The 26,378-nt window shown below is 39.4% G+C and overlaps 1 protein-coding gene across 1 annotated transcript; it reads left to right on the top strand.

Moving 5' to 3' along the window:
* The first annotated feature begins 4,847 nt into the window (after window positions 1-4,847).
* LOC126060138 (sulfotransferase 1C1) lies at window positions 4,848-25,463 on the top strand. The gene is made up of 7 exons (XM_049856215.1): window positions 4,848-5,032; window positions 8,392-8,520; window positions 14,362-14,459; window positions 22,473-22,599; window positions 23,509-23,603; window positions 24,947-25,127; window positions 25,351-25,463. Exons 1-7 carry the CDS (start codon window positions 4,861-4,863, stop codon window positions 25,461-25,463), a joined length of 915 nt encoding a protein of 304 aa, XP_049712172.1. The 5' UTR covers window positions 4,848-4,860.
* Window positions 25,464-26,378: the final 915 nt, after the last annotated feature.

The raw sequence follows: 26,378 nt of genomic DNA, 5'->3' as shown, positions 1-26,378 counted from the left end.
CTTACTGGATGTCCTGTCCTTCTCCAAAAGTTGTGTGTTGAAGTCTCCTACTATAATTGTGGAGATGTCTAGCTCACTGTTCAGTTCTATTAAAGTTTGTTTTATGTATCTTGCAGCCCTGTGATTCAGTGCATAAATATTTAATATGGTTATATCTTCCTGGTCAATTGTCCCTTTAATCATTATGTAGTGTCCTTCTTTATCCTTTGTGGTGGATTTAACTTTAAAGTCTATTTTGTCAGAAATTAATATTGCTACTCCTGCTCTTTTTTGCTTGTTGTTTGCTTGAGATATTTTTTTCCATCCTTTAAGTTTTAGTTTGTTTGTGTCTCTAAGTTGAAGGTGTGTCTCTTGTAGGCAGCATATAGACGGACCATGTTTCTTTATCCAGTCTGAGACTCTGTCTCTTCATTGCTGCGTTTAGTCCATTTACGTTCAGCATAATTACAGATAAGTATGTGTTTAGTGTTGTCATTTTGATGCCTTTTTATGTGTGTTGTTGACAATTTCATTTTTCCACTTACTTTTTTGTGCTGAGACGTTTTTCTTTGTAAATTGTGTGTTCCTCATTTTCATAGTATTTGACTTTGTTTGCTGAGTCGTTATGTTTTTCTTGGTTTTTATTTTGAGTTATGGAGTTGTTATACTTCTTTGTGGTTACCTTAATATTTACCCCTATTTTTCTAAGTAAAAACCTAACTTGTATTGTCCTATATCACCTTGTATCCCTCTCCACATGGCAGTTCTATGCCACCTGTATTTAGTCCCTCTTTTTGATTATTGTGATCTTTTACATATTGACTTCAATGATTCCCTGTTTTGAGCATTTTTTTCTTTTTAAAATTAATCTTAATTTGTTTTTGTGATTTCCGTATTTGAGTTGATATCAGGATGTTCTGTTCTGTGACCTTGTGTTGTGCTGGTATCTGATATTATTGGTTTTCTGACCAAACAATTTCCTTTAGTATTTCTTGTAGCTTTGGTTTGGTTTTTGCAAATTCTCTAAGCTTGTGTTTATCTGTAAATATCTTAATTTCGCCTTCATATTTCAGAGAGAGTTTTGCTGGATATATAATCCTTGGCTGGCAGTTTTTCTCCTTCAGTGCTGTGTATATGTCATCCCATTGCCTTCTTGCCTGCATGGTTTCTGCTGAGTAGTCTGAACTTATTCTTATTGATTCTCCCTTGTAGGAGACCTTTCTTTTATCCCTGGCTGCTTTTAAAATTTTCTCTTTATCTTGGGTTTTGGCAAGATTGATGATAACATGTCTTGGTGTTTTTCTTTTTGGATCAATCTTAAATGGGGTTCGATGAGCATCTTGGATAGATATCCTTTCGTCTTTCATGATGCCAGGGAAGTTTTCTGTCAGCAGATCTTCAAGTATTCTCTCTGTGTTTTCTGTCCTCCCTCCCTGTTTTGGGACTCCAATCACACGCAAGTTATCCTTCTTGATAGAGTCCCACATGATTCTTAGGGTTTCTTCATTTTTTTTAATTCTTTTATCTGATTTTTTTTCAGCTATATTGGTGTTAATTCCCTGGTCCTCCAGATTTCCCACTCTGCATTCTAATTGCTCGAGTCTGCTCCTCTGACTTCCTATTGCGTTGTCTAATTCTATAATTTTATTGTTAATCTTTTGGATTTCTGAATGCTGTCTCTTTATGCATTCTTGCAACTTATTAATTTTTCCACTATGTTCTTGAATAATCTTTTTAAGTTCTTCAACTGCTTTATCAGTGTGTTCCTTGGCTTTTTCTGCAGATTGCCTTATTTCATTTCTGAGGTCATCCCTGATGTCTGGAAGCATTCTGTAAATTAGTTTTTTATATTCTGTATCTGATAATTCCAGGATTGTATCTTCATTTGGGAAAGATTTTGATTCTTTAGTTTGGGGGGTTGTAGAAGCAGTCATGGTCTGCTTCTTTATGTGGTTTGATATCGACTGCTGTCTCCGAGCCATCACTAAGATATTGTAGTGATTTATTCTATATTTGCTCACTGAGTCTTATCTTGTTTTGTTTTCTTTCAATACACACGGATGGGCTACTAGATTGCGTGGTCTTGATTGTTGTAGCCCTCGACCTACTTATGACCTATTACCAGCTGGTTTGGACTGCTACCAGATATATATGCCTGGGTCCATTCACTATTCTTGAGTAGAATCTGATTTTGGGTCATCAAGTGTGTGATGCACACTGTCACCTATCCACCTTGAGAAGTAATGGTGATAGTTGTGTGCACCAGATTCTAGTAGCAGCTGAGGTTCACACTCCGGCGGGGGCAGGATGCTGACAGGCTTCCCCCAAGTGTCAGTGAGGTAGGTGTGTCTCTATTCCTAAAGCACCTTGGTGGGTGGGCTCTGCAGCTATACCTTAGGCCCCCAATGCAAGTACCTCTACAGATTGGTAGGTGTCACCCTCCTTAGACCCCTAAGGCAGGAGGCTAGGTGGTCTGGGGGGAGCTTCAGCCCTCAGTTCCCTGTTGTGGGTCAGTGAGGGCTCTGTTTAATACACAGAGATATCAGACCTGGGAAACTTGTCTTTCCAGTAAATCTGCTAAAACAAATGCAGTCAGATCCCTATCAGAAATGCCTTTGCATTATAATAGCCACCTTGTTCCCTGCAGGGATGAAAGCCCGAGACTGTGGATCACATATGCTTGGCTGGAGCTGGTTCTGTGTTTTTAGTCCAATTAGGGAAGGATTTTTGGTCCCTGGGTTTTTTGTGGTTGCTTCTCTCAGGCCAGAAGAATGGGTTAGGAAAAGACCAAAAAAAAAAGGAAAAGAAAAACAGCAGAGCAATTCTCCCTCTGGCTCAGGAAATTCCAATGTTAATGAAGCCACCTGGGAAGGGGAGGGGAGGGCTCAGAAAAACAGGAGAGAGTAGCACCCCAGAATATAGACAAAGTTACGTATTTTGCTTGGGATGACTGTTTTATCTGAGATTCCCGAGGGGCACGTCGCCTGTGTGTGTGTGCGCTGGCTGGATAGAGATTGCCCCCGAGGGTCAGGCCCGCATCCTGTGCTTGCGCTGTCTCAGAAGCCGCGGTCAGTTCCTCCGCTGCCAATCCAAAGCCCAGCATCAAGGTTCCCCGGCTGGGACGCTGCACTCCCAGCTCCAAAAACAGTCGCTGCCTCCTGGGGACTTCTCCTCCCGCCAGCCGCGTCTCTGCGCCACCCGCGCAGACTGGCTGGGCTCCTTCCCGAGGTCAGTTCAGGGGGGTAGGGCTACGCCCGTGTTTGCACCATCACAGGATGTGGTGCTCAGCACCTCTGTGCCCAGTCCAAAGCCTGGCGCCAAGGTTCCCCGGCTGGGACGCTGCACTCCCGGCTCCAAAACCAGTCGCTGCCTCCCGGGGACTTCTCCTCCAGCCAGCCGCGTCTCCACACTGCCCGCGCGGACCGGCTGGGCCCCCTCCGGAGGTCAGTTCAGAGGGGTAGGGCTGCGCCCCGTGTTTGCGCCATCACAGGATGTCATGCTCAGCTCCCCTGCTCCCAGTCCAAAGCCCGGCGCCAAGGTTTCCTGACTGGGACGCTGGCTCCAGGCTCCGAAAACAGTCGCTGCTTCCCCATAGTTGTTCGTCCTCGGTCTCTGTCACTCAGGTCAACTCTTTAAATCTGTGTTTGTTGGTCAGGGTTCGTAGATTGTCATGTATGTGATCGATTGTTTTTCCGAGTCTTTTTTGGAAGAGGGATCCGAGGTAGCGTCTACCTAGTCAGCCATCTTGGCCCCCTCCCCTTGTAAAACATTTTTATTGTCACTATGCCAATAGGGAACCCCAAGTCCATGACTTACAAAGGAATTTTAATTAAACCTTATCTACTTCTGTAACTTCTCTCAATTTTATAGTGACTTAGGTTAGACCTAATTTAGTCAATACACCCGCCCCCCATCTTGCTTCACCACTTGCTTGTATACAACTAATATTTAGTTAGTTAGCTACTCTTAAGTCGGCTCCAACTCTGGTGACCTTATGCACAACAGAACAAAACGTTGCCCAGTCCTGCATCATCCTCGTAATCGTCAGAATGTTCAAGTCCACCGTTGAAGGTATTGTGCCAATCCATCTCACTGAGGGTCTCCCTCACCCTGTTGGCCCTCTACCTCAACAAACACGATGTCCTCCTGTAGTGATTGATCCCTCCTGATGATATGTCTAAAGCAAGAGAGTTGGACAATGTTCTGTTGTGATATGTAAGGTTTTTATTGGCCAATTTTTGGAAATAGATTGCTGGGCCTTTCTTCCTAGTCTGTCTTAGTCTAGAAGCTCTGCTGAAACCTGACCATCTAATATATTAAGCAGTAATTCTATTCTGGCCTTCTTTTTGGTGCTCAAACTTGGCAAGTGACTAGGAACTCAATGGACCCTCTGTGCCTGATCCCACATGGCCAGCTCTTGTTATTCAGGAATCCACTTATCAGCCACTGCCTCAGACAGGCCATCTTTAATGAGCCAATCCAGAAGAGTCATTGTTTAACTCATCTCCTTGTGGCATTTACCTCCATCAGAAATGTGTTTACTTCTTTATTCTCTCTACTCCCTAAAACAAAGCTATTTAAAATGCTTCAGGCTCCCTCACTTGAGACTTCTCCCATGTAAATTAACATTAGCGTTCACACCATGTATGTCTCCTAATTCTCAGAAAAATATTTTTTGTAAACGAATGAACTTGAAGAATGTAATCAATGTCACTGAATTTCACATGTAGAAACTGTTGAATTAGTATATGTTCTGCCATTTATATTCTCAACAGCAACAAAAAATAAAATAAATTTTAAAAAAAGGAATGACCACTTTAAGTATTAGAAATGACACAAGTACTCCTTTCTCTTACGCACCAGCCCAGGCCACATAGAAAGATGTCCTCAGAGAAAATGAAAGATCTCCACTTGGATAAAAAATATCTACAACCAGAAACCAAAGAAATTAATGGAATTCCTATGACCAAGTTGATAAGTGATAACTGGGACAAAATATGGAATTTCCAAGCGAAACCTGATGATCTACTCATCTCCACCTATGCAAAGGCAGGTGAGTACCAGAAAATGGTGGTCGGGTTAAAGCCAGCTTTAGCAGAGCAATACTACCTGGAGTGGGCCTTCCAAATTTTAAAAAATGCATGCTTTTTAATTAACAAGGTTTTTCACCAGGACTGGCCCTTGGAAAAAATGAAAATCAGACTTGCTCATGGGCTCTCATTCCTCAGGACCTAAGATTCTCCTGTTTAGGTCCCTGACAGAGAAAGAGATGACCATAATCCAAAATCCCCCAAGGGATGAATGAATTACAAAGTTATACAAAAGCAAATTATCTGCAAAATAGCACATGTCTTCTTATGGTAATCTCACCAAACCAGACACTCCCTGATCTCATCTGTTAAGCTCTACTGAAATTAACCACAGTCCTTGCCCACAAGAAGCTCCTTCAGCATTTAATAAACCCAACCCAGTGTCATTGAGTCAATTCCGACTTATAGCAACCCTATAAAAAAAAATTTTTTTTTTTTTTATGAGTCTGGTCAAATAGTTTTTGTATACTATTTTCTGTATGTAACACAGTTATGGGTATAAAACAGTTACAAACTATTATATATAGATGCACTACATTTATAAGTGAGTTCCTGGGTGGCGCAAACAGTGAAGCACTCAGGTACGAACCAAAAGGTTGGTGATTTCAATCCACTCAGAGACACCTCCCAAGAAAGGCCTGGTAATCTACGTCCAAAAGATCACAGTCACTATAAAAAGAAAACTATCGAACGTAGTTTTACTCGGAAACACATGGTGTTGCCATGAGTCAGAATCACCTTGCTGGCAAGTGGGCAACTGGTTTAGTATTTACAGTACATACTGGGTTTGGTTTGGTTTTTTTGGTACATACTGTAAAAGAGTTTGTGGAAAAAAACAAGAGTCAGAGTAGGCAAAAGGTATCTTAGGCTTGTGGAAAGGTACATCCATCATCATCCATTGCCGTTGAGTCAATTCTGACACATAGCAACCCTACAGGACAGAGTACAACTGCCCCATAGGGCTTCCAGGGAGTGCCTGGTGGATTCGAACTGCCAACCTTTTGGTTAGCAGCCACAGCACTTAACCACTACGCCACCAGGGTTTCCGAGGAAAGGTACAGGAATTGGGAATATCATAATTGGGAAAGACAGTGATGTAATGATTTATAATCCTCCTAGCCTTATCTGTACTTATACTTTCAAGCACCGTGAGTGTGGTAAAGAACTTTAAGCTGTAACCAGTTTGAGAAAATCTTTCAGAGGCCATGAGGTGTTTGCAGAGGCTATCTGACTCCACAGGAGGAACATTTAATATTCATAACCAGAAAGATTTCAGAAGAGGGTCTGTTTACGATGGTTATTTTGAAACAGCCTTGAAATTTTTTTTTCTCCTCTCTCTCTCTCTCAGCTCAGATTTTACTCCTTCACCTCATTCCACTCTCATTTAGCCAGTACTTGCTCACTGCTCCGTGCTCATTGCCACTGAGTCAATCCCAACTCCTAGCGACCCGGTAGGACAGAGTAGAACTGCCCCATACGGTTCCCAAGGAGCAGCTGGTGGATTTGAACTGCTGATCTTTTGGTTAGCAGCCAAGCTCTTAACCACTACACCACCAGGGCTACTTGCTACCTAGGGTTTACTTAATAAACTCGGGTAGGAGCTTCCTGTTGGCAAGTTTCAGTTTCTCAATATTTTTCCACTGGCTTGCCCTGGACGCTTCACTGCCCAGGCGTTAACTTAAACTTTTAATGCACCTCAGGGATGAAATTTTGTTTTAGTTCACCTTGGAAATTATGCAGTCAACCCCTAGGTCCTCCATATGATTGTCCCAAACGACCTCGCCAGCCTTATTCCCCCGCCATCTCCACCATGACTTAACCTGCTGTGAGCCCTACTTATGCTTTCCAAAGTGGCGTGAGCCTGCCTTTATCCTAGCTCTTGATGTTTCCTCCACCTGGGATGCTCTGCCTCATTTATGGAGATATTCATTTGCATTGTATTCCTGATTTAAATCTTTTTTTCCAAACAAATCTCCTCAACTGAGTCTTACCTGATTTCCTTCAACCCTTCTCTTCTGAACCCCTGTAGCACTTTGTATGTACATCCTTTATGACTCTTATCCTATATTATTTTTTTACTTATTTGTTTATATGTATCACGTATAAGTTAAAATTAGATTTGGCTGGAGCCACTTAGACCACAAAAATGGTAAAGAGAAAAATGGACATTTGGTAGACAATTAGCACTCTCTGCCACAGTCCACCCCTTTGGTTACTGTATGTCCTGTATCAGTTAAGGAGCCCCAGTAGCACAGACGTTAAGCACTCAGCTGCTAAGTGAAAGGTTGGTGGTTCAAACCCACCAGCTGCTCCACGGGAGAAAGATGTGGCAGTCTGCTTTCATAAAGGTTTACAGCTTTGGAAACCCTATGGAGCAGTTCTACTCTGTCCTATAGGGTTGCTATGAGTCAGACTCAGCTTGACGGCAATGGGTTTGATTTCTTATTTTTGTATCAGTTAGGATTAATTTTTGCAGCAAATGTCATAAAACTCAAAATATTAACAAAAGAAAAAGATGTCTGGATGCTGGTCATCCAGAGCTAAAATGGAGACTGCATTGGTCATCAAAGACCCCTGGCTCCTTCTAACTTTCTCCCCCATCATATTCAGATGTGGCTCTTGTTTTTATGGTCTCAGTGGACTTCTATAGCTCTAACCATAATATGAAAATTCCAAACATCACAGAGTAGAAAGGGAGGAATAAAGTCATGTCCCCTTCCTTTAAAGACAATGTCCCAGAATTCAGTGGCATGACCACATCTCGCTGCAAGGAAAGCTGAAAAATATAGCCTTTAAGCCAAGCAGCTATATGCTCAGCTAAAAATTGAAGCTACATTAATTTGAGGGGAAAGAGAAGAACAAATACTACCTAGGCAAGAAATAGTCTGTGCCATATCTTATCTCTCTCTCGAAAAAATCTAAGCTTGTTAAGGCACGGACTGTGACTAATTCATCTTCGTATCTCCCTCCATTCATTCAATTCAATATTCATTGGATCAAGCCACATTTATTATGTATGAAGCCCTATGCTAGATAATAGGGACAAAGGGAACAAAAGGACAAGTCCCTACCTCCACTGAGCAATCAGTATCGCAAGGAGGCAAATATGTAAACAGGAAGTAACAATGAGTACAGAGGATCAATGGTGCTCAGAGAAGAGATACCGTCCATTCTAGGTGTCATGCAAGGCTCCACAGAGGAGGTGACAAGTGAGCTGAGCTTGCTCAAGACTCCGTGAATGTGAATTTAGCTGAATAAATAAATAATTAATGAAACAAATTATAAGTTAGTGGGTGGAGTTAAGAATAACTAATGCTTCCAGGCACAACCTGGACACAGGAGATTGTGGACATGATCCAAAATGATGGGGATGTGCAGAAGTGCCAGCGGGCCAACACCTTTGACCGGCATCCTTTCATTGAGTGGACTCTACCCCCACCTCTCAACTCAGGTAAGTTTTCCCAGCTAAGACCCATGAGGTTGAAACCACCATTCTGGGTCAGTTCACATCTAAGAGGAAAATTATTTCTACAATCAGCCTTCTTGAAAATATTTCCAAGGGGAACCGGGCAGAAGTTTGAAGGAGGTTAGGGTCAAAATGCCTACTTCTGGGAAAAAGACTCCAAAATTCCTTTCCTAAAAGATATGATCCAGTAGCATCAGACAGCACATTCCCTACTGTTGACTGAGAGCTTGAAAGAAACCATGAACATATAACACAGTGAAGGGAGGATGGAGGACCCGTTGCATCCGGTGATTAAGAATTACATTCCTGTGTCACTGTGCTAGTATCTCATGGAGAATTGTCTTCAGACATAATTTATCTATAACCTATCTACCAAAGAATCAAATTACATATAGTATCATTATAATCAGCAACTGTGAGGCTTCACACCAAAGATACTAAGAAATATAAGACACAGGCAGCACCTTTGAAAAGTTTGCATTCAGTTTGGGAAAAGTTACAAGTTTTTATAAATTAAATAGTAACAAATAGCAGTTTTTGCAATAGGCGATAACCCTATGGTGAAAAAGGCATAGACCTTGGAAACAGTCCAGGTGCAAAAACAAGTTTGGGTTCTTACCTGGGTGACCTTAAGCAAGTTATTAAATCTCTCCAAGCCTAATGTCTCATTTGTAAAATAATAATACATAATACGTATTAGGAGCCCTGGTGGCCCAATGGTTAAGCATCTGGTTGCTAACCAAAAGGGTGACGGCTGGAACCCACCAGTGGCTCCACAAGAGAAAAGACCCAGCAATCATCTCCTGTAAAGATTACAGCCTAGGAAACCCTATGGGGCAGTTCTACTCCATCATGTGGGGTTGCTACAAGTCAGAATCAACAAGACAGCACACAACAGTAACAATATGTATTAAAACCCATTGCCGTCGAGTCAATTCCGACTTACAGCGACCCTATAGGACAGAGTAGAACTGCCCCATAGAGTTTCCAAAGAGCATCTGGTGGATCATGACTACCGACCTTTTGGTTATCAGCTGTAGCACTTAACCACTAAGCCACGAGGGTTTCCCACATTACGTATTAGAAACATATTATTGATTTAACCAATTAATCTGGCACCATTTGTTGAAAAAATTATCTTTTCTCCCATTGAATTGCCTTGGCAACTTTGTCGAAAATCAATTAACCATACATGTATGGGCATATTTCTGCATCCTCTGTTCCCTTCCTTTCAACCATACATCTATCTTTACGCCAATACTACACTGTTTTGATTACTCTAGTTGTATAATAACTTTTGAAATCAGGTACTATAAGTCCTCCAAATTTGTTCTTCTTTTTTAAAGTTTTTTAGTTTCTAGATCCTTTGTATTTCCATACAATTTTTAGAATTGGTTACCAGTTTCTACAAAAAAAAAAAAAGCTGCTGATGTTTTGATTATAAGGAGCCCTGGTACACAGTTAGCGCTCGGCTGCTAACTGAAAGGTCGGCAGTTTGAACCTACCGGCCGCTCTGCAAGAGAAAGATGAGGCAGTCTGCTTCCATAAAGATTTACAGCCTTGGAAACCCTATGGGACACATCTACCCTGTCCTATAGGGTCACTGTGAGTTGGAATCAACTTGAAGGCACTAGGTTTAGTTTGGATATTTTGATTGGGATTAAATTGATCTATTTGTGAATAGATTTCCTAAAAATAAAAATACTGAGTTTTTGGATCTATGAATGCAGTTTATATCTCCAATTATTTAAGTCTTAAATTTCTTTCAGCAATGTTTGGTAGCTTTCATAAACAGATCTTATATATATTTTGTCAAACTTAATTCTAAGTATTTTTTCTTGTATTCTATTATAAATGTTCTTATATTTTACGCTAAAAAAATAATTATAAAGTAAAATATAAAAACATTTAAAAATTATAGCATATAGAAATATGAAGCCCCAGTGGCACAGTGGTTAAGAGTTCAGCTGCTAACCAAAAGGTTGGCAGTTCAAATCCACCAGCTGCTCCTTATAAACCCTATGAGGCACTTTTATTCTGTCCTACAGGGATGCTATGAGTCAGAATCGACTTGGCGGCAACAGGTTTTTTTTTTTTTTTTAAATAGAAATATAATTGATTTTTATATTTTTACCTTGTACCCTACACCCTGGCATATTAATCCTAGTAGCTTTTTAGTAGATTCTATCAGATTTCCTATAAATCACATCTTCTGTAAATAAAGACAATTTTATTTTTTTCCTTTCTAATCTGGATAACCTTTATTTCTTCCTTTTGCCATGTTTCACTGGCTAGAATTTCCAGAACAATGTTTAATAGAAATTATAAGAGTGGACATCCTTGTCTTGTTTCTGATTTTAGGAGGAAAGCATCCAGTTTTTCACCAGTAAGTATAATGTTAGCCGTGGGTTTTCTGTAGATGCCCTTTATCAGGTTGAGAAAGTTTCCTCAGAGTTTTTATCATGAGTGGATGTTGGGTTTTGTTAAATGCTTTTAAGCTAGGAATTTAGTTCACTTATTTTCTCTCATTCTTTGTTTGTTTCGGCCTATAAATTTTCCTCTGATCACTGTTTCAAATCCATTTGTTTTTGATATGTCACGTTTTCATTTCCATTTTTCAAAATTTCTGTAATTTTACCCTGGAGGTTTTTAATACGCATTTTAAATTTCCAGGTGGAAAGGTATTTTTTTCTTTTTTCAGTATTGTGTGTAATTTCTAGTTTTATTGTACTGTGATCAGAGAATTTTTTTGTAATATTCCAGTTTTATGGCACTCACCACCACTCATGTGTCAGTTTGTCATACTGTGGTGGCTTGAATGTTGTTGTGATGCAGGAAGCCATACCGCTGATATTTCAAATACCAACAGGGTCACCCGTGGTGGACAGGTATCAGTGGAGCGTCCAGACTAAGACAGATGAGGAAGAAGTAATGGTGATCTACTTGTAAAAAACATTGGCCAGTGAAAAACTTATGAATAACAAGGGAACATTGTCTAATATAGTGCTAGAAGACAAGCCTTTCAGGTTGAAAGGCACTCAAAGTTGACTGGGGAAGAGCTCCTTACTCAAAGTGGAGTCAACATTAATGACACAGATGGAACAAAGCTTTTGGGGGCCTTCATTTGCTGATGTTGCTTAACTCAAAATAAGGAGAACCAGCTGCAAACATCCATTAATAATCAGAATGTGGAATGTACACAGTATGAATCTAGGAAAATTGGAAGTCATCAAAAGGAACTGGAATTCATAAAGATTGATATCCTAGGCATTAGTTAGCTGAAATAGACTAGTATCGGCCATTTTGAATCATACAATAATATGATCTACTGTGCAGGGAATGACAAATTGAAGAGGAATGACATTGCCTTCATCATCAAAAATGAACATTTCAAAATCTATCCTGACCTACAACCCTGTCAGTGATAGGATAATATCCCCACAAGAAAGACCAGTGGATACGGTTGTTCAAACGTACGCGCCAACCACTAATGTCAAGATGAAGAAACTGAAGATTTTTACCAACTTCTGCAGTTTGAAATTGATCAAATGCGCAACGAAGAGGCATTGATAATTACTGGTGATTGGAATGCAAAAATTGGAACCAAAGAAGAAGGACTTGGTAGTTGGAAAACATGGCCTTGGTGATAGAAATGATATGGGAGATTGCCTGATAGAATTTTGCAAGACCAACAACTTCTTCACTGCAAATATGTTTTTTCAACAACATAGACGGTGACTATACACGTGAACCTCGCTGGATGAAATACAAAGGAATCAAATTGACTACATCTGTGGAAAGAGACGATGGAAAAGCTCAATATCATCAGTCAGAACAAGGCAGGGGCCAACTGCAGAACAAACCATCACTTGCTTATATGCAAATTCAAGTTGAAGCTATAGAAAATTAGAACAAGTCCACTAGACCCAAAGTACAACCTTCAGTATATCCCACCTGAATTTAGAGACCATCTCAAGAATAGATGTGACTCACTGAACACAATGACAGAAGATCAGACAAGTTGTGGGATGAATGAAGGACATTGTACACGAAGCAAGCAAAAGGACATTAAAAAGACAGGAAAGAAAGAAAGGACCAAAATGGATGTCAGAAGAGACTCTGAAACTTGCTCTTGAACGTCAAGTAGCTAAAGCGAATGGAAAAAATGATGAAGTAAAAGAGATGAACCAATATGTTCACGCCCATGGAAGCAGCATTCAAGAAATCAAACGACATATTGCATCGGGCAAATCTGCTGCAAAAGACCTCTTTAAAGTGTTAAAAAGCAAAGATGTCACTTTGAGGACTAAAGTGTGCCTGATCCAAGCCATGATATTTTCAACAGCTCCATACGCAACTGAATGAATATTCCAGTGAATATGGAAGACTGATGAAGAACTGATGCATTTGAATTACAGTGCTGACAAAGAATATTGAATTTACCATGGACTGCCATAAGAATGAACAAATCTGTCTTGGAAGAAATACAGCCAGAGTGCTCCTTAGAAGTGAGGATGGCCAGACTTCATGTCACTGATATTTGATTTGATATGATAAACTGATATTTAATTCAGTTAAGTGTGTGATATAATTTGGTTCAGCTTTGTAGGTTTTTTTTTTTTTTTCGAAGGGGAACCGATAATATTCATCAACTTAAATGCTTCGATTTGCCTTTTCTGATTTTTTAATAGTAGTTTAATTTATATCATGAGGTCTAACTTTTTCTATTCATATTAATTTTATAGACTGAGTTCCTAATTTGAAAATACCCTCTTATGTCAGCTCTGCCCTCTTCTGTGCAGTTTTGCTTATGGAAGGTGTTTATGGTTGGAGGAGAAGAAGGAATTGTCATGCACGGTTTCCTTTCATTTCTACGATATCTTTCATTGTATCTTTCTTATTTCCTTCTTTACCTTCACTGCCACATCTCCAAAGTGTAGCTTCCCATCTCTGTGTATCTAATGCCCCCTCGGAAGCTGTGCTTCTCTAAGAGTGACACTTAGGCTTTACTTGTGAACCCCTTCCCTATAATTTGTGCTGTACATGACCAAATTCCATCTTACAATTATCATTTTGGCATTTAGTGTTGTACTTTCTATATCTAGTAGTGATGAAGTCTGTGTTTTATCTAAGTCTTCCTTTCCCCTCTACTGTTTTTTACAAGTCTCTTAAGATCCTCTACTGTGCCCCATACGCACAAGCAGACCAATTTCTAATCCTGGCTCTCACACATACTAACTTTGGAAAATGACTTGACAACTATAAGGTTCAATTTTTTCTCCTTAAGATATATCCTAGTACAGAGCTACATGCTAGCACATGACTGGTAGTTATTGTGGTCCTTGACCTTGAAAGGAAGATTAAAGAAAGCTGTTTACACAGAACTGCTGGAGGGGTAGAGCTAGCCCAATAACCTCTTTCCCTTAAGAGAGATGGCATCTCTTCTCCAGCTTCCTTTCTTCTTCATTGCAGGAACAGAAAAGCCTGAAGAATAAAACATTCAGGGACTTGTTGGAGTCATAGTTCTCACCAAGCTCAAACTTCCCAAAGCATCTTTCCCTGCCCCACACAACCACACACTAGTCCCCAACCAATGAGGGGAGTAATGTTGTCTCAGTAGTTTTGCAATATCTCATTAGTGCTTTCCTTTACCAGGCTGACAGTTAAGTTGTCATCAGGAGGAAAACATACATACCTAAAACCATTATTTTAGTCAAAAAGTCACTTTTTTGGTCAATCTGATACCATATGTTTGGCCAGACACTTATATCAAATCCATGTAGCTAATAAAAATATGCAGCTGAATGGTCTGACCTTGTTTCCCAGGTCTGGATCTGGCTAACAAAATGCCTTCTCCTAGAACTCTGAAGACTCATCTGCCTGTTCAGATGTTACCACCTTCCTTCTGGAAAGAAAACTCAAAGGTAAGAAGAGCCAACATTTCAAACCCAATTTTAATCAGTACAGCCAAAGAATGCCTCTAAGTGATAACAACAACAACAAAAAAAAACCTTGAAAAACAAATAACCAGTGGAGATATGGGGCAGACGGTGGCATTATTTCACATTCCCAAACACCGCACTCTGGATCTGCCTTGCCTTCGAAACATTATTTCTGGATACAAACTATGAAGTTTCCAGGTAAAATCATTCTGATTGACTGCCATATTCAAACACTGTAAGCAATGCAACAAAGTAGGTATCTCCTGAGAAAGACTGGTAACTCAGTTTGGGTCCTCCAAAAGCAAATGCCAAGGCCATGTTACATGTGAAAAAGATTCATTTAGGGAAAATTCTGTGAGGGAAAACATAAAAGGAGATAAAGTAGGGATGGAATGTCATATAACCATGATGCAGGTCTGATCCCAGTGAATGAGAGAGGCAAAAAAAAGGGATGGATAAACAGAGACTCAGACTACATTGCAGCCCTGAGCAAGCTTTAGCCAGGCTGATACAGAGTCCTGGAGCCAAAGTCAACCATCAGAGGAGTCCTGAATCTCATAGGCCTAGTCCTACATATCCCTGCTGCAGACAGTCATTAGCTAAGAGTAGCCCTTGAGGACTATGGCCTCAAAAGGAACGTGGTGGTGGATTCAGGGTACAAAAAGCGGAGACCACCCATCAATTATCCTTACCAGATATCAACCCAGATAGGGTAATCACAAAAATAAATCAAAGCTAAAACACTCAAAACAGAGACATCATTATGTAGAAGATGACAACATTAAAACAAAAAAGAGGGACTAAAAAATGTAGTCATAGATCTTTCATATGGAGAGGAAGTCAAGGCAATATAAAGAAGTAAAAGATTAGTTTAAACTTAGAAAAATGGAGGTAAATATTAAGGTAACCACAAAGGAAACTAACAATCCTACACATCAAAATAAAAAACCAGAAAAACGTAAAGACTCAGCAAATACAAAAGCAATAACAATGAAAAAGAGGAAAAGAAAATATATAAAGGAAAACGACTCAGCACAGAAAATTAAGTGGAAAAAAGAAACTATAAACGACACACACACACCAAAAAAAAAGGCACCAGACAGCACTCAACTCATACCTATCAATAATTACGCTGAATGGAAATGGACTAAAAGCACCAATAAAGAGACAGAGAGTGGCAGAATGGGTGAGAAAAAAACGATCCCTCTATATGCTGCCTACAAGAGACACACCTTAGACTTAGAGACACAAACAAAGCAAAATTCAAAAGATGGAAAAAGATATACCAAGCAAAGAACAATCAAAAAAGAGCAGGAGTGGCAACACTAATTTCTGACAAAATAGACTTTAAAGTAGAATCTACCACAAAGGATAAGGAAGAACACTATATAATGACTAAAGGGTCAAATATATCAGTACGATATAACCATAATAAATATTTACGAACCCAATGACAGGGCTCCAAAATACATAAAACAAATTCTAATAGCATTGAACAGAGAGATAGATAGCTCCACAATAATAGTAGGAAACTTCAACACACCACTTTCAGTGAAGAACAGAACATCCAGAAAGAAGCTCAATAAAGACAGAACAGATCTAAATGCCACCACAAATCAGCCAACTTGACCTCATAGACATATACAGAATACTCTATCCAACAGTATACTTTCTTTTCCAACATACATGGAACATTCTCCAGAACTGACTACAAATTAGGTCATAAAGCAAGCCTTAACAGAACCCAAAACATCAAAATATTACAAAGCATCTTTTCTGATCATAAAGGCATAAAAGTAGAAATCAATAACAGAAAAAGCAAGGGAAAAAAATCAAACATATAGAAACTGAACAACACCTTGCTCAAAAATTACTAGGTTACAGAAGAAATTAAGGATGGAATAAAGAAATTCATAGAATCAAATAAGAATGAAAGCACTTCATACCAGAACCCTTGTGACACAGTAAAAGCAAGGCTCAGAGGTCAATTTATAGCAATAAATGCACACATCCAAAAAAAAGAAAGGGCCAAAGTCAAAGAATTATCCCTATGACTTGTATAAATAGAAAGAGAGCAGCAAAAGAAGCCCCCGGGAACCAGAAGAAAGCAAATAATAAAAATTAGAGCAGAATTTGAGAACAGAAAAACAATTGGAAGGGTTAACAAGACCAAAAGCTGGTTCTTTGAAAAGATCAACAAAATCAATAAGCCACCGGAACAGACTGACGAAAGAAAAACAGGAGAGGAAGCAAATAACCTGAATAAGAAATGAGATGGGCGATATCACAACAGACCCAACTGAAATTAAAAGAATCATAACAGAATACTATGAAAAACTGTACTTTAACAAATTTGAAAATCTAGAGGAAATGGAAAAATTTCTAGAAACACACTACCTACCTAAACTAACACAAACAGAGCTTAAAAAAAAAAAAAAAAAAAAACCACAGAGGTAAAAAAAAAAAGAAAAAAAAAATTTTTTTTTTTTTTTTTTTGGTAGAACAGCTAAATAAACCTATAGCAAAAGAAGAGATTGTGAAGGTAATTTAAAAAACCCAAACAAAGAAAAGCCCTGGCCATGGTGGCTTCACTGGAGAATTCTACCAAACATTCACAGAAGAGTTAACACCACTACTACTGAAGGTATTTCAGAGCATGGAAAAGGATAGAATACTCCCAAACTCATTCTATGAAGCCAGCATAACCCTGATACCAAAACCAGGTAAAGACACTACAAAAAAGAAAATTACAGACCAATATCTCTCATGAACTTAAACTCAAAAATCCTCAACAAAATTCTAATAGCATTCAAGAATATGTTGGAAAAAAAAATCACCATGACCAAAGGCAATTCATATCAGGTATGCAGGGATGGTTCAACATTAGAAAAACAATCAGTGTAATCCACCACTTAAATAAAACAAAAGACTAGAACCACACAATCTTATCAACTGATGCAAAAAAGGCATTTGACAAAGTCCAACACCCATTCACAATAAAAACTCTCAACAAAATAGGAATAGAAGGAAAACTCCTCAACATAATAAAGGGCATTTGTACAAAGCCAACACTCAATACCATCCAAAATGGAGAGAGTCTGAAAGCATTCCCCTTGAGAACAGGAACCAGACAAGGATGCCCTTTATCACCACTTTTATTCAACATTGTGCTAGAGGTCCTAACCATAGCAATTAGGCTAGAAAAAGAAATAAAGCTCATTCTAATTGGTAAGGAAGAAGTAAAAGTATCTGTATTTGCAGATGATATGACCTTATACACAGAAAACCCTAAAGAATCCTCAAGAGAACTACTGGAACTAATAGTTCAGGAAACAGTCAGGATACACGATAAACAAAGAAACATCAGTTGAATTCTTCTATACCAACAGAGAACATCAAAGAGGAAATCACCAAATCAATACCATTTACAATAGTCCCCAGGAAGATAAAATAGTTAGGAATAAATCTAACCAGAGACGTAAAAGATCTATACAAAGAAAACTACAAGACACTACTGCAAGAAACCAAAAGAGACCTACATAAGTGGAAAAACATACCTTGCTCATGGATAAGAAGACTCAATGTTGTGAAAATGTCTATTCTACTCGAATCGATTTACAGATACAATGCACTCCTGATCCAAATTCCAAAGGCATTTTTTAATGAGATGGTGAAACAAATCACCAACTGCATATGGAAAGGGAAGAGTCCCCAGATAAGTAAATCATTACTGAAAAAGAAGAGCAAAGTGGGAGGCCTCACACTACCTGATTTTAGAAACTATTATACCACCACAGGAAACCCTGGTGGAGTAGTGGTTAAGTGCTACAGCTGCTAACCAAAAGGACGGCAGTTCAAATCCACCAGTCGCCCCTTGGAAACTCTATGGGGCAGTTCTACTCTCTTCCATAGGGTCACTATGAGTCAGAATTGACTTGGCAGCAATGGGTTTGGTTTTTTGTTTTTTTATACCACCACAGTAGTCAAAACAGCCTGGTACTGGTACAACAGATAGACAGACAAATGGAACACAATTGAGAATCCAGACATAAATTCATCTACTTACGAGCTGCCAATATTTGACAAACCCCTAAAGTCTATTAATTGGGGAAAAGACCGGTCTCTTTTACAAATGGTGCTGGCATAATTGGATATCCATCTGCAAAAAAATGAAAGAAGACCCATACCTCACACCACGCACAAAAGCTAATTCAAAATGGATCAAAGACCTAAATATAAAATCTAGAACAATAAAGATCATGGAGGAAAAAATAGGGACAATGCTAGGAGCCCTAAAACATGGCATAAACTAGTATACAAAACATTACTAACAACACACATACACCAGAAGAGAAACTAGATAACTGGGAGCATCCAAAAATCGAACACTTATGCTCATCCAAAGACTTCACCAAAAGCATAAAAAGACAACCTACAGACTGGGAAAAAAAAAATTGGCTATGACAAATCTGATCAGCATCTAATCTCTAAAATCTACAAGATACTGCAAAACCTCAACACCAAAAAGACAAATAACGCAATCAAAAAATGAGCAAAGGATATGAACAGGCACTTCACTAAAGAAGGCATTAAGGCGACTAATAGATACATGAGGAGATGCTCATGATAATTGGCCATTAGAGAAATGCAAATCACAATTACAATGAGGTACCATCTCACCCCAACAAAAAAGAAAAATATTGATCCAAAAAACACAAAATAATAAGTTGGAGAAGTTGTGGAGAGACTGGAACATTTATACACTGCTGGTGGGAATGTAAAAAGGTATATACACTTTGGAAATCGATTTGTCACTTCCTTAAAAAGTTAGAAATAGAAGTACCATACAATCCAGCAATCCCACTCCTTGGAAGATATCCTAGAGAAATAAGAGCCCTCACATGAATAGATACACGCACACCCATGCTCACTGCAGCACTGTTTACAATACCAAAAAGATGGAAACAACCAAGATGCCCATCAATGGATGAATGGATAAACAAATTATGGCATATTCACACAGTGGAATACTATGCAACAATAAAGAACAATGATGAATCCATGAAACATCTCATAAGATGGATGAATCTGGAAGGCATTATGCTGAGTGAAATTAGTCAGTCGCAAAAGGACAAATATTGTATGAGTCCACTATTATAAGAAGTCAAAAAAAGGTTTAAACACAGAAGAAAACATTCTTTGATGGTTATGAGGGTGGGAAGGGAGAGAGAGAGGTATTCACCAACTAAAGAGTAGACAAGAACTATTTTAGGTGAAAGGAAGGACCATACAGGGGAAGTCAGCACAACTGGACTAAATGAAAAGCTAAGAAGTTTCCTGAAAACAACCAAACACTTCTAGGGACAGATTAGCAGGGGCAGGGGTCTGGGGACCATCGTTTTCAGGAAACATCTAGGTCAATTGGCATAATAAAGTAAATCAAGAAAACATTCTGCACCCCACTTTGGTGAGTGGCATCTGGAGTCTTAAAAACTAGCAAACAACCATCTAAGATGCATCAATTGGTCACAACCCACATGGAGCAAAGTAGAATGAAGAACACCAAAGACACAAGGAAAATATAAGCCCAAGAGACAGAAAGGGCCACATAAACCAGAGACTCCATCAGCCTGAGACTGGAAGAACTAGATGGTCCCGCCTACCACCAATGACCACCCTGACAGGGAGCACAACAGAGAATCCCTGATGGTGCAGGAGAAAAGTAGGATGCAGAACTCAATTTCTAATAAAAAGACCAGACTTAATGGTCTGACTGAGACTGGAGGGACCCCAGAGGACATGGCCCCTGGACTCTCCATTAGCCCAGAACCATTCTTGAAGCCAGCTCTTCAGTCAAAGGTTAGACTGGACTTTGAGACATAAAATGATACTAGTGAGGAGTATGCTTCTTAGCTCAAGTAGACACATGAGACTATGTGGCCAGCTCCTGTCCAGAGGCGAGATGAGAAGGCAGAGGGGGACAGGAGCTGGTTGAATGGACACAGGAAATACAGGGTGCAGAGGAGGAGTGTGTTGTCACATTGTAGGGAGAGCAACTAGGGTCACATAACGTGTATATAAGTTTTTGTATGAGAAACTGACTTGAATTGTAAACTTTCACTTAAGGCGAATAAAAAAAAACTGCAATAAACATTTACCACTAGCTCCCCAGCAGACTCAGATCTTTGTATCAGCTGGACCAGCACATCTCCCTGTAGGCAAGCTACTTTGGAAGCCCAATTATCTGAAAGTTCCTGAGAGACTGATTTGATGTTAAGAAGTATCTCTCAGCTAAGGTAACTGTAGACTGTCTCACCTGCTAGACTGAATCCTTACCAAGGAAACTACAAAGGCCAAGACACACTCTCCTCAAGGCAGTGCTCATATACACAATGCCAGCGATTGCTTTGACTCTCTCCTTTTCTGAGTCTCGGTGACTCACCATCTCTTCATCTTGCCTATCTCCTACCTCCAAAGTATAATGTGATTGAATAGGTGTCCACTTACCAAAATGCTATCTATCCCTTTTCTGACTTGCCTACGTGAGATCATACCTAGGTCACCTTGACTTGAGTTTCAGTGTAAAGACTACTTGGTTTATTGCCACAGATGGATAATCTTATTCACTGTGAATCTCACCGTGTGACTTCTACTGGTATTTCCAAATTGTGTAGACTCCACGTCAGAAGACATAGTTACACTTAGTCATCACATAAAATTTGATTTTTGCAAAAAACCAAGCCTTCTAAATAATATATAATTCCAACGGCATCACCTTCCTCTATCCACTTAGAATTGTGGGTTATTTGATTAGAAAGTGGCTTTAAAGAGTATAGTCCAAGCTTTTCATTTTGTGATGGATGAACAGGCTCTCAGAAAAATTAAATATTTGACATTAAGTAAAATCTAGGGATCCTAACTCCACACCACAAATATTTTTTACTACGTTTTTTCTGGTCTAGCCCAAGGCTTCCCATATTTCCAGTTACTCAGGCCTTGATTTGCAAAAATAACCAACAAAAACATTAAGAAATATGTTTATACAATAATAATAATGTCTTGCAGTGATACCATATTTTTTGGTTTCCTCACTGCTTTTATGAATGTTGACTAGAAAGACAAACGGTTGCTATGCAACCTTTGTAGCAGGAAAATGGACAAGAAGAAACAGAATCAAAGACTATGCTCATCTAGGGGAGTAATGGGGGAAATGCAGTTAAGAATGCCAGTAAAAATGAAAAATGCAGTTAAGAATGCCAGAGTACAGGATAATTTGCCTTTCCTATGAGACCCTGTTGGTGTAGTGGTTAAGATTGGCAGTTAGAATCTGCCAGGCGCTCCTTGGAAACTCTATGGGGCAGTTCTACTCTGTCCTATAGGGTTGCTATGAGTTGGAATTGATTCGATGGCACTGGGTTTTTTGTGTTTTTTTTTTTCCCTATGAGAAGACATTCATGACAAACAGCTCCAAAGGTGGACTAACACTGTCCTCAGAGGTCCTGCAATTTCATCAATGAATGAAAAGTAGGAGTGAAAATTCATCTATACGGCAGCAATTCATCCTGTTGAAATGAGACGGAACGGCTAACTGCTTTAGCTTTTCTATCATCTAATTAGATCTCTTGCTGAGTGAAAGCCAAGGAGCACCTACCTTTCACATACTGAGAAATACCATGGGTAACCTCTTTAACTTCCAGAACTATCATAAGGTAAATATTACATTTATCATCCAAACAAGGATACTTTTAAGAGAGAAAGAGGATGCTCTTAATAATAGTTATGCTAACACCACAGACATAAATTGGAGCTGCCCCTCAGGAAACTGGAACATACAGTCACTTTGATAATAGAAAAATGGACATCCAGTTATTCAAATGAGATAGTCCAAAATTCTACTAAGAAAGTTTCTAATAACTTGGTTCTCTGCATGAAACAATTGTGTTTTTCTATCTTGTATTCTCTCTGCTTTTCACTGCCCTTGCTGGCTGATTCCAGATTATCTACGTGGCTAGAAATGCCAAGGACTGTCTGGTGTCCTACTACCATTTCTCGAGAATGAATAAAATGGTGCCTGACCCCGGTACCTGGGAAGAATATATTGAGTCATTCAAAGCTGGAAAAGGTAAATGAAAGAAAACTGGGAGTTTACACTTCCTTACTCATTCATCTACTGACATCAGACAGGAAGGTTTTTCATTGAAAGATTCATTCAATCCATCAAGATCCTGAGAGGAAATAGATGGCACACTTAACCTGGGTCATTTGAAGAGAGTTTAATAAAGAGGCTCTTTACAAAGCTGTGGCAGATTTAAGGAAATATACAGGTGTAGTGCAAGACTCTGAAGCTAGCAACAGCAGGGAGACATCGCCACCTGGAAACAGGAGAGAACCCCCGAACTGGAGCTGAGCCTTTGGTAGAGGGAAGCCATCAACCACAGTGAGCCAATGGAGGGGTAGGCGGTAGGGATAAATAGTGTCCTTACTTTCCTCCTGCTTTCAAACTCCTTCCAATGCCTCTTACTGGCAGACCCTAATTATAAGACTTAGGACAAGGGACTCCACTTACACAGTCCATATAGATCAACCTTAAAGGGCACAGAGCAAAGTGGAGCAGGGTGGAGAATGGATTTGGCAGAGCCAACAAAAGATACCCAGTGCACCTCTCTTCCTCCCACTTATGGTCACAAAGAGTAAGGGTGTCTGAGTATCTGGTAAACATCCCGCTAGGAAACAATATTTATTGCACTATGCAGTAATACACAGAAAATAAAAGACTGTGAATCTCTGGCCATGAGACAATCACTCATGCAGAAGTTCAAGGGTAGAAATATAAACCAAGGAATCCAGAACAACTTTTTATCATCTACCCTAAGTATTAAAACCCCCGTCTTCTAAAAATAAGAATTTTGCCTACAGCCTTTGTCTTCTGGTTGTATTTATTAAATGCCCATTACCCTTCACATATGTTGAGACATTCGTGTCTTTTTGTATCAAACTCATATTGACCGCCCTCTCTCTCCCCTTCCCTCAGTGCTGTGGGGCTCCTGGTATGACCATGTAAAGGGATGGTGGGATGCAAAAGACAAGCATCGCATTCTCTACCTCTTCTATGAGGACATGAAGGAGGTGAGGATCAGTTTGGTCTCCATCAAATCTTCCCACATTCTCTGATACAACATAGCCCAGTTAGAACCCTGGCATTGTAGGCTGTCCTACAGAAGAGCCTTTAGTGTGAGTCCTCTCTCTCTGTGCCACTCTTTCAAACCTCAGTTTTATTCTTTTATTGTTATTTCTAATCTTCTCAGTTTCTTTAGTTCAGTGTACAATTATCAGAAAATTATTTCTCCTAAAACCCCCTCATTGTAAAGTTCGTGTTTTATAATCAAATCGACCTGACATTTAGGAGCCAAGTTTCTTCACCTGCGAAATGAGTATAATATCTGTCTCACAAAGTTATTGTAAAAATTTATCAATGTATGAAAAGTTCCTAGGTTTGTTCTCTCCCTCTCACACTCCAAACCCACAGCATAAACAGAAGTCTACACCATACAAACATTGACAGGATTAGTCCTACCTATTGGAAGAGTGGACTGATTTCTCTACTTCAAGTCATTCTGAGTGGAGTGGCATCACAAATTCACTTTCATGGTGCAGGGGTAAATATTCTAATATTAAAAAACTACCTCCTACTCCATGGCTAAGCTGTCCTCTAAAATCTAATCAAAAGCTATAGCTCCTTTTCTTTCTATATCTCTGATTGTGTGAGCAGCTTAAGAGTTTCAGAAAGAACCAAGGAACAAGGGTTCAAATATCTGCATCAGTTTGAGATGTCTTTTTATTCGTTTCTCTTACTTACCTCCTATTAAACTCATAGGCCTTTTTTGCCATCACTTATATTCCAAAGGAAACCCTAGTGGCGTAGTGGTTAAGAGCTATAGCTGCTAACTAAAAGGTTGGCAGTTCGAATCCACTCTATGGGGCAGTTCTGCTCTCTCCCATAGGGTCGCTGTGAGTTGGAATCGACTCGATGGCAACGGGTTTGATTTTTTTTTTTCTTTTTTTGGTATTCCAAATACTCGAGACAGTCATGCTGTGCTTCACCACTCACATTTTCCTTCCTTTATACAACCTTTCCTATCTCCTCCAACCAGATATAATTCACCTTCCTCTCAAATTTCATGGCACTTCTGCATGCGGGCAGCATGTCGTTTCCCGGCCAGGTATTACATTTAGTTGTGTTTATATTTGATTCCTCTTCTGCGGTGTAAACTTCTTGAGGCCAGAGACTGTCCTCATTTTTGTGTTTCTGCAGGATCTACTACATAGTAGTCACTTGAGAAATATTTGTTGAATTTATTTGAATTGATCCCTTAACTTATCCCTCCCCAAACATTGCTTGTCCACCAAGTAGAATGTCTTGCCTAACAGGAGATCTGATTATTTGTTTTGTTTAACTGTCCTATCTACAGGACCCAAAGAGGGAAATTCAGAAGATACTGAAGTTTCTGGAGAAAGAAATATCAGAAGAAATTCTGAATAAAATTATCTACCATACCTCCTTTGATATAATGAAGCAAAACCCAATGGCCAACTATACCACTTTGCCTACCAGCATCATGGACCACTCCATCTCCCCTTTTATGAGGAAAGGTAGGTGAGACTTACATTCTAAGATACTAAATTGGACTCTGTGACCTGCTTAGATTTTCCAGTAAGGTTTCATGTTCTATTGTTTATTCTCATCAGCAACACCTCTGTACAAGTTTTGAAAGGCAAGCTTCCTATTTTTCCCCATTCTTGTGAGGGTTTTAAGAGTGCATGCTTCTTCCTCATGAACTCCTGTAGCAATCACTAAGATTTTGTCTTGTTTCAGGGATGCCTGGAGACTGGAAGAACTATTTTACTGTTGCCCAGAATGAAGAATTTGACAAGGACTACCAGAAGAAGATGGCAGGAAGCACCTTGACCTTCCGCACAGAGATCTGAGAGCAATTAAGTAGTCCATCCTGAACTTTCTTAGATTTTAGCCATTTCAGCCTCATGATAAGAATACTTAAAGCAATTACACTATTCCTCCAATCCTAAGCATTTCCACACTATCTATAGATGCTATGCCACCACGGCAATACTTCATCAAGATGTAATCAAATCCTGGGTAGAAAGTTTAAAATTAAGTTATGTGATCACTCACATAGACAGCTAACACATGATAATATGCTCACCTACATTAAGGCAAAATAAACACTTGATTTAACTCCATCACTAGCTTACAGTAGTCTGGCCTCCCAGAGGCAAAGTTCACGAAAAAAATAAGTAAAATAAGAGTAGAACTTCAACATGAAAGAAAGAGAACAAGGGATACAAAGAGGATGAGAAGTGAGCACTAGGGAGAATATGAAAGGAGAAGCAATTTTGTCCAGAATGGTCAAGCACTGAGAGACACAGGATGACCCAACTCTTTGACATGTTATCATGAGGTACAGAGGATAAAATGAAGAATATAAGCAAGTTGTGCCAGACCGAGGTGGTCTCAAGCTGGAGATGGTCTCAAGACCAAAAAGAAAGGCCAAGTTTTCTTATTTATCTTGCAAGAAAAAAACAACCCACATCTGTGGCCAATAAAAGATTGAGAAGCAGAGGAAAAAATGTATTTCAGGTGGACTTCTTAGCAAGCAAAAACAGTCCTAACTTAGGTCAAGGGGCAAAAACAAAACACGCCGCTCTTCGTGCACTTTAAGAAAAACTTGAATGACACAACTCTGGAAAAAATCACTTTACATGAATCTTAAAAACAGAGTTCTTGGCACAATTGTCAGGATTACCAAGCTGGTCAACCATGCATATAGCCATGTTCTGTTTCTCCTCCTTTTTATTAAAACCTGTCTTAAGAAAGTATTTGCC

Source organism: Elephas maximus, chromosome 17 (assembly GCF_024166365.1).
Source record: "Elephas maximus indicus isolate mEleMax1 chromosome 17, mEleMax1 primary haplotype, whole genome shotgun sequence".
Taxonomy (NCBI): domain Eukaryota; kingdom Metazoa; phylum Chordata; class Mammalia; order Proboscidea; family Elephantidae; genus Elephas; species Elephas maximus.
This window is presented reverse-complemented; position numbering and strand designations above follow the sequence as displayed.

Excerpts from the sequence above, each read along its gene's own strand:
- LOC126060138 (XM_049856215.1), top strand. The coding sequence starts at position 4,861 with ATGTCCTCAGAGAAAATGAAAGATCTCCACTTGGATAAAAAATATCTA. Across the intron at positions 23,604-24,946 it reads TCTATGAGGACATGAAGGAG|GACCCAAAGAGGGAAATTCA; the intron begins GTGAGGATCAGT and ends TCCTATCTACAG. Across the intron at positions 25,128-25,350 it reads CTCCCCTTTTATGAGGAAAG|GGATGCCTGGAGACTGGAAG; the intron begins GTAGGTGAGACT and ends GTCTTGTTTCAG.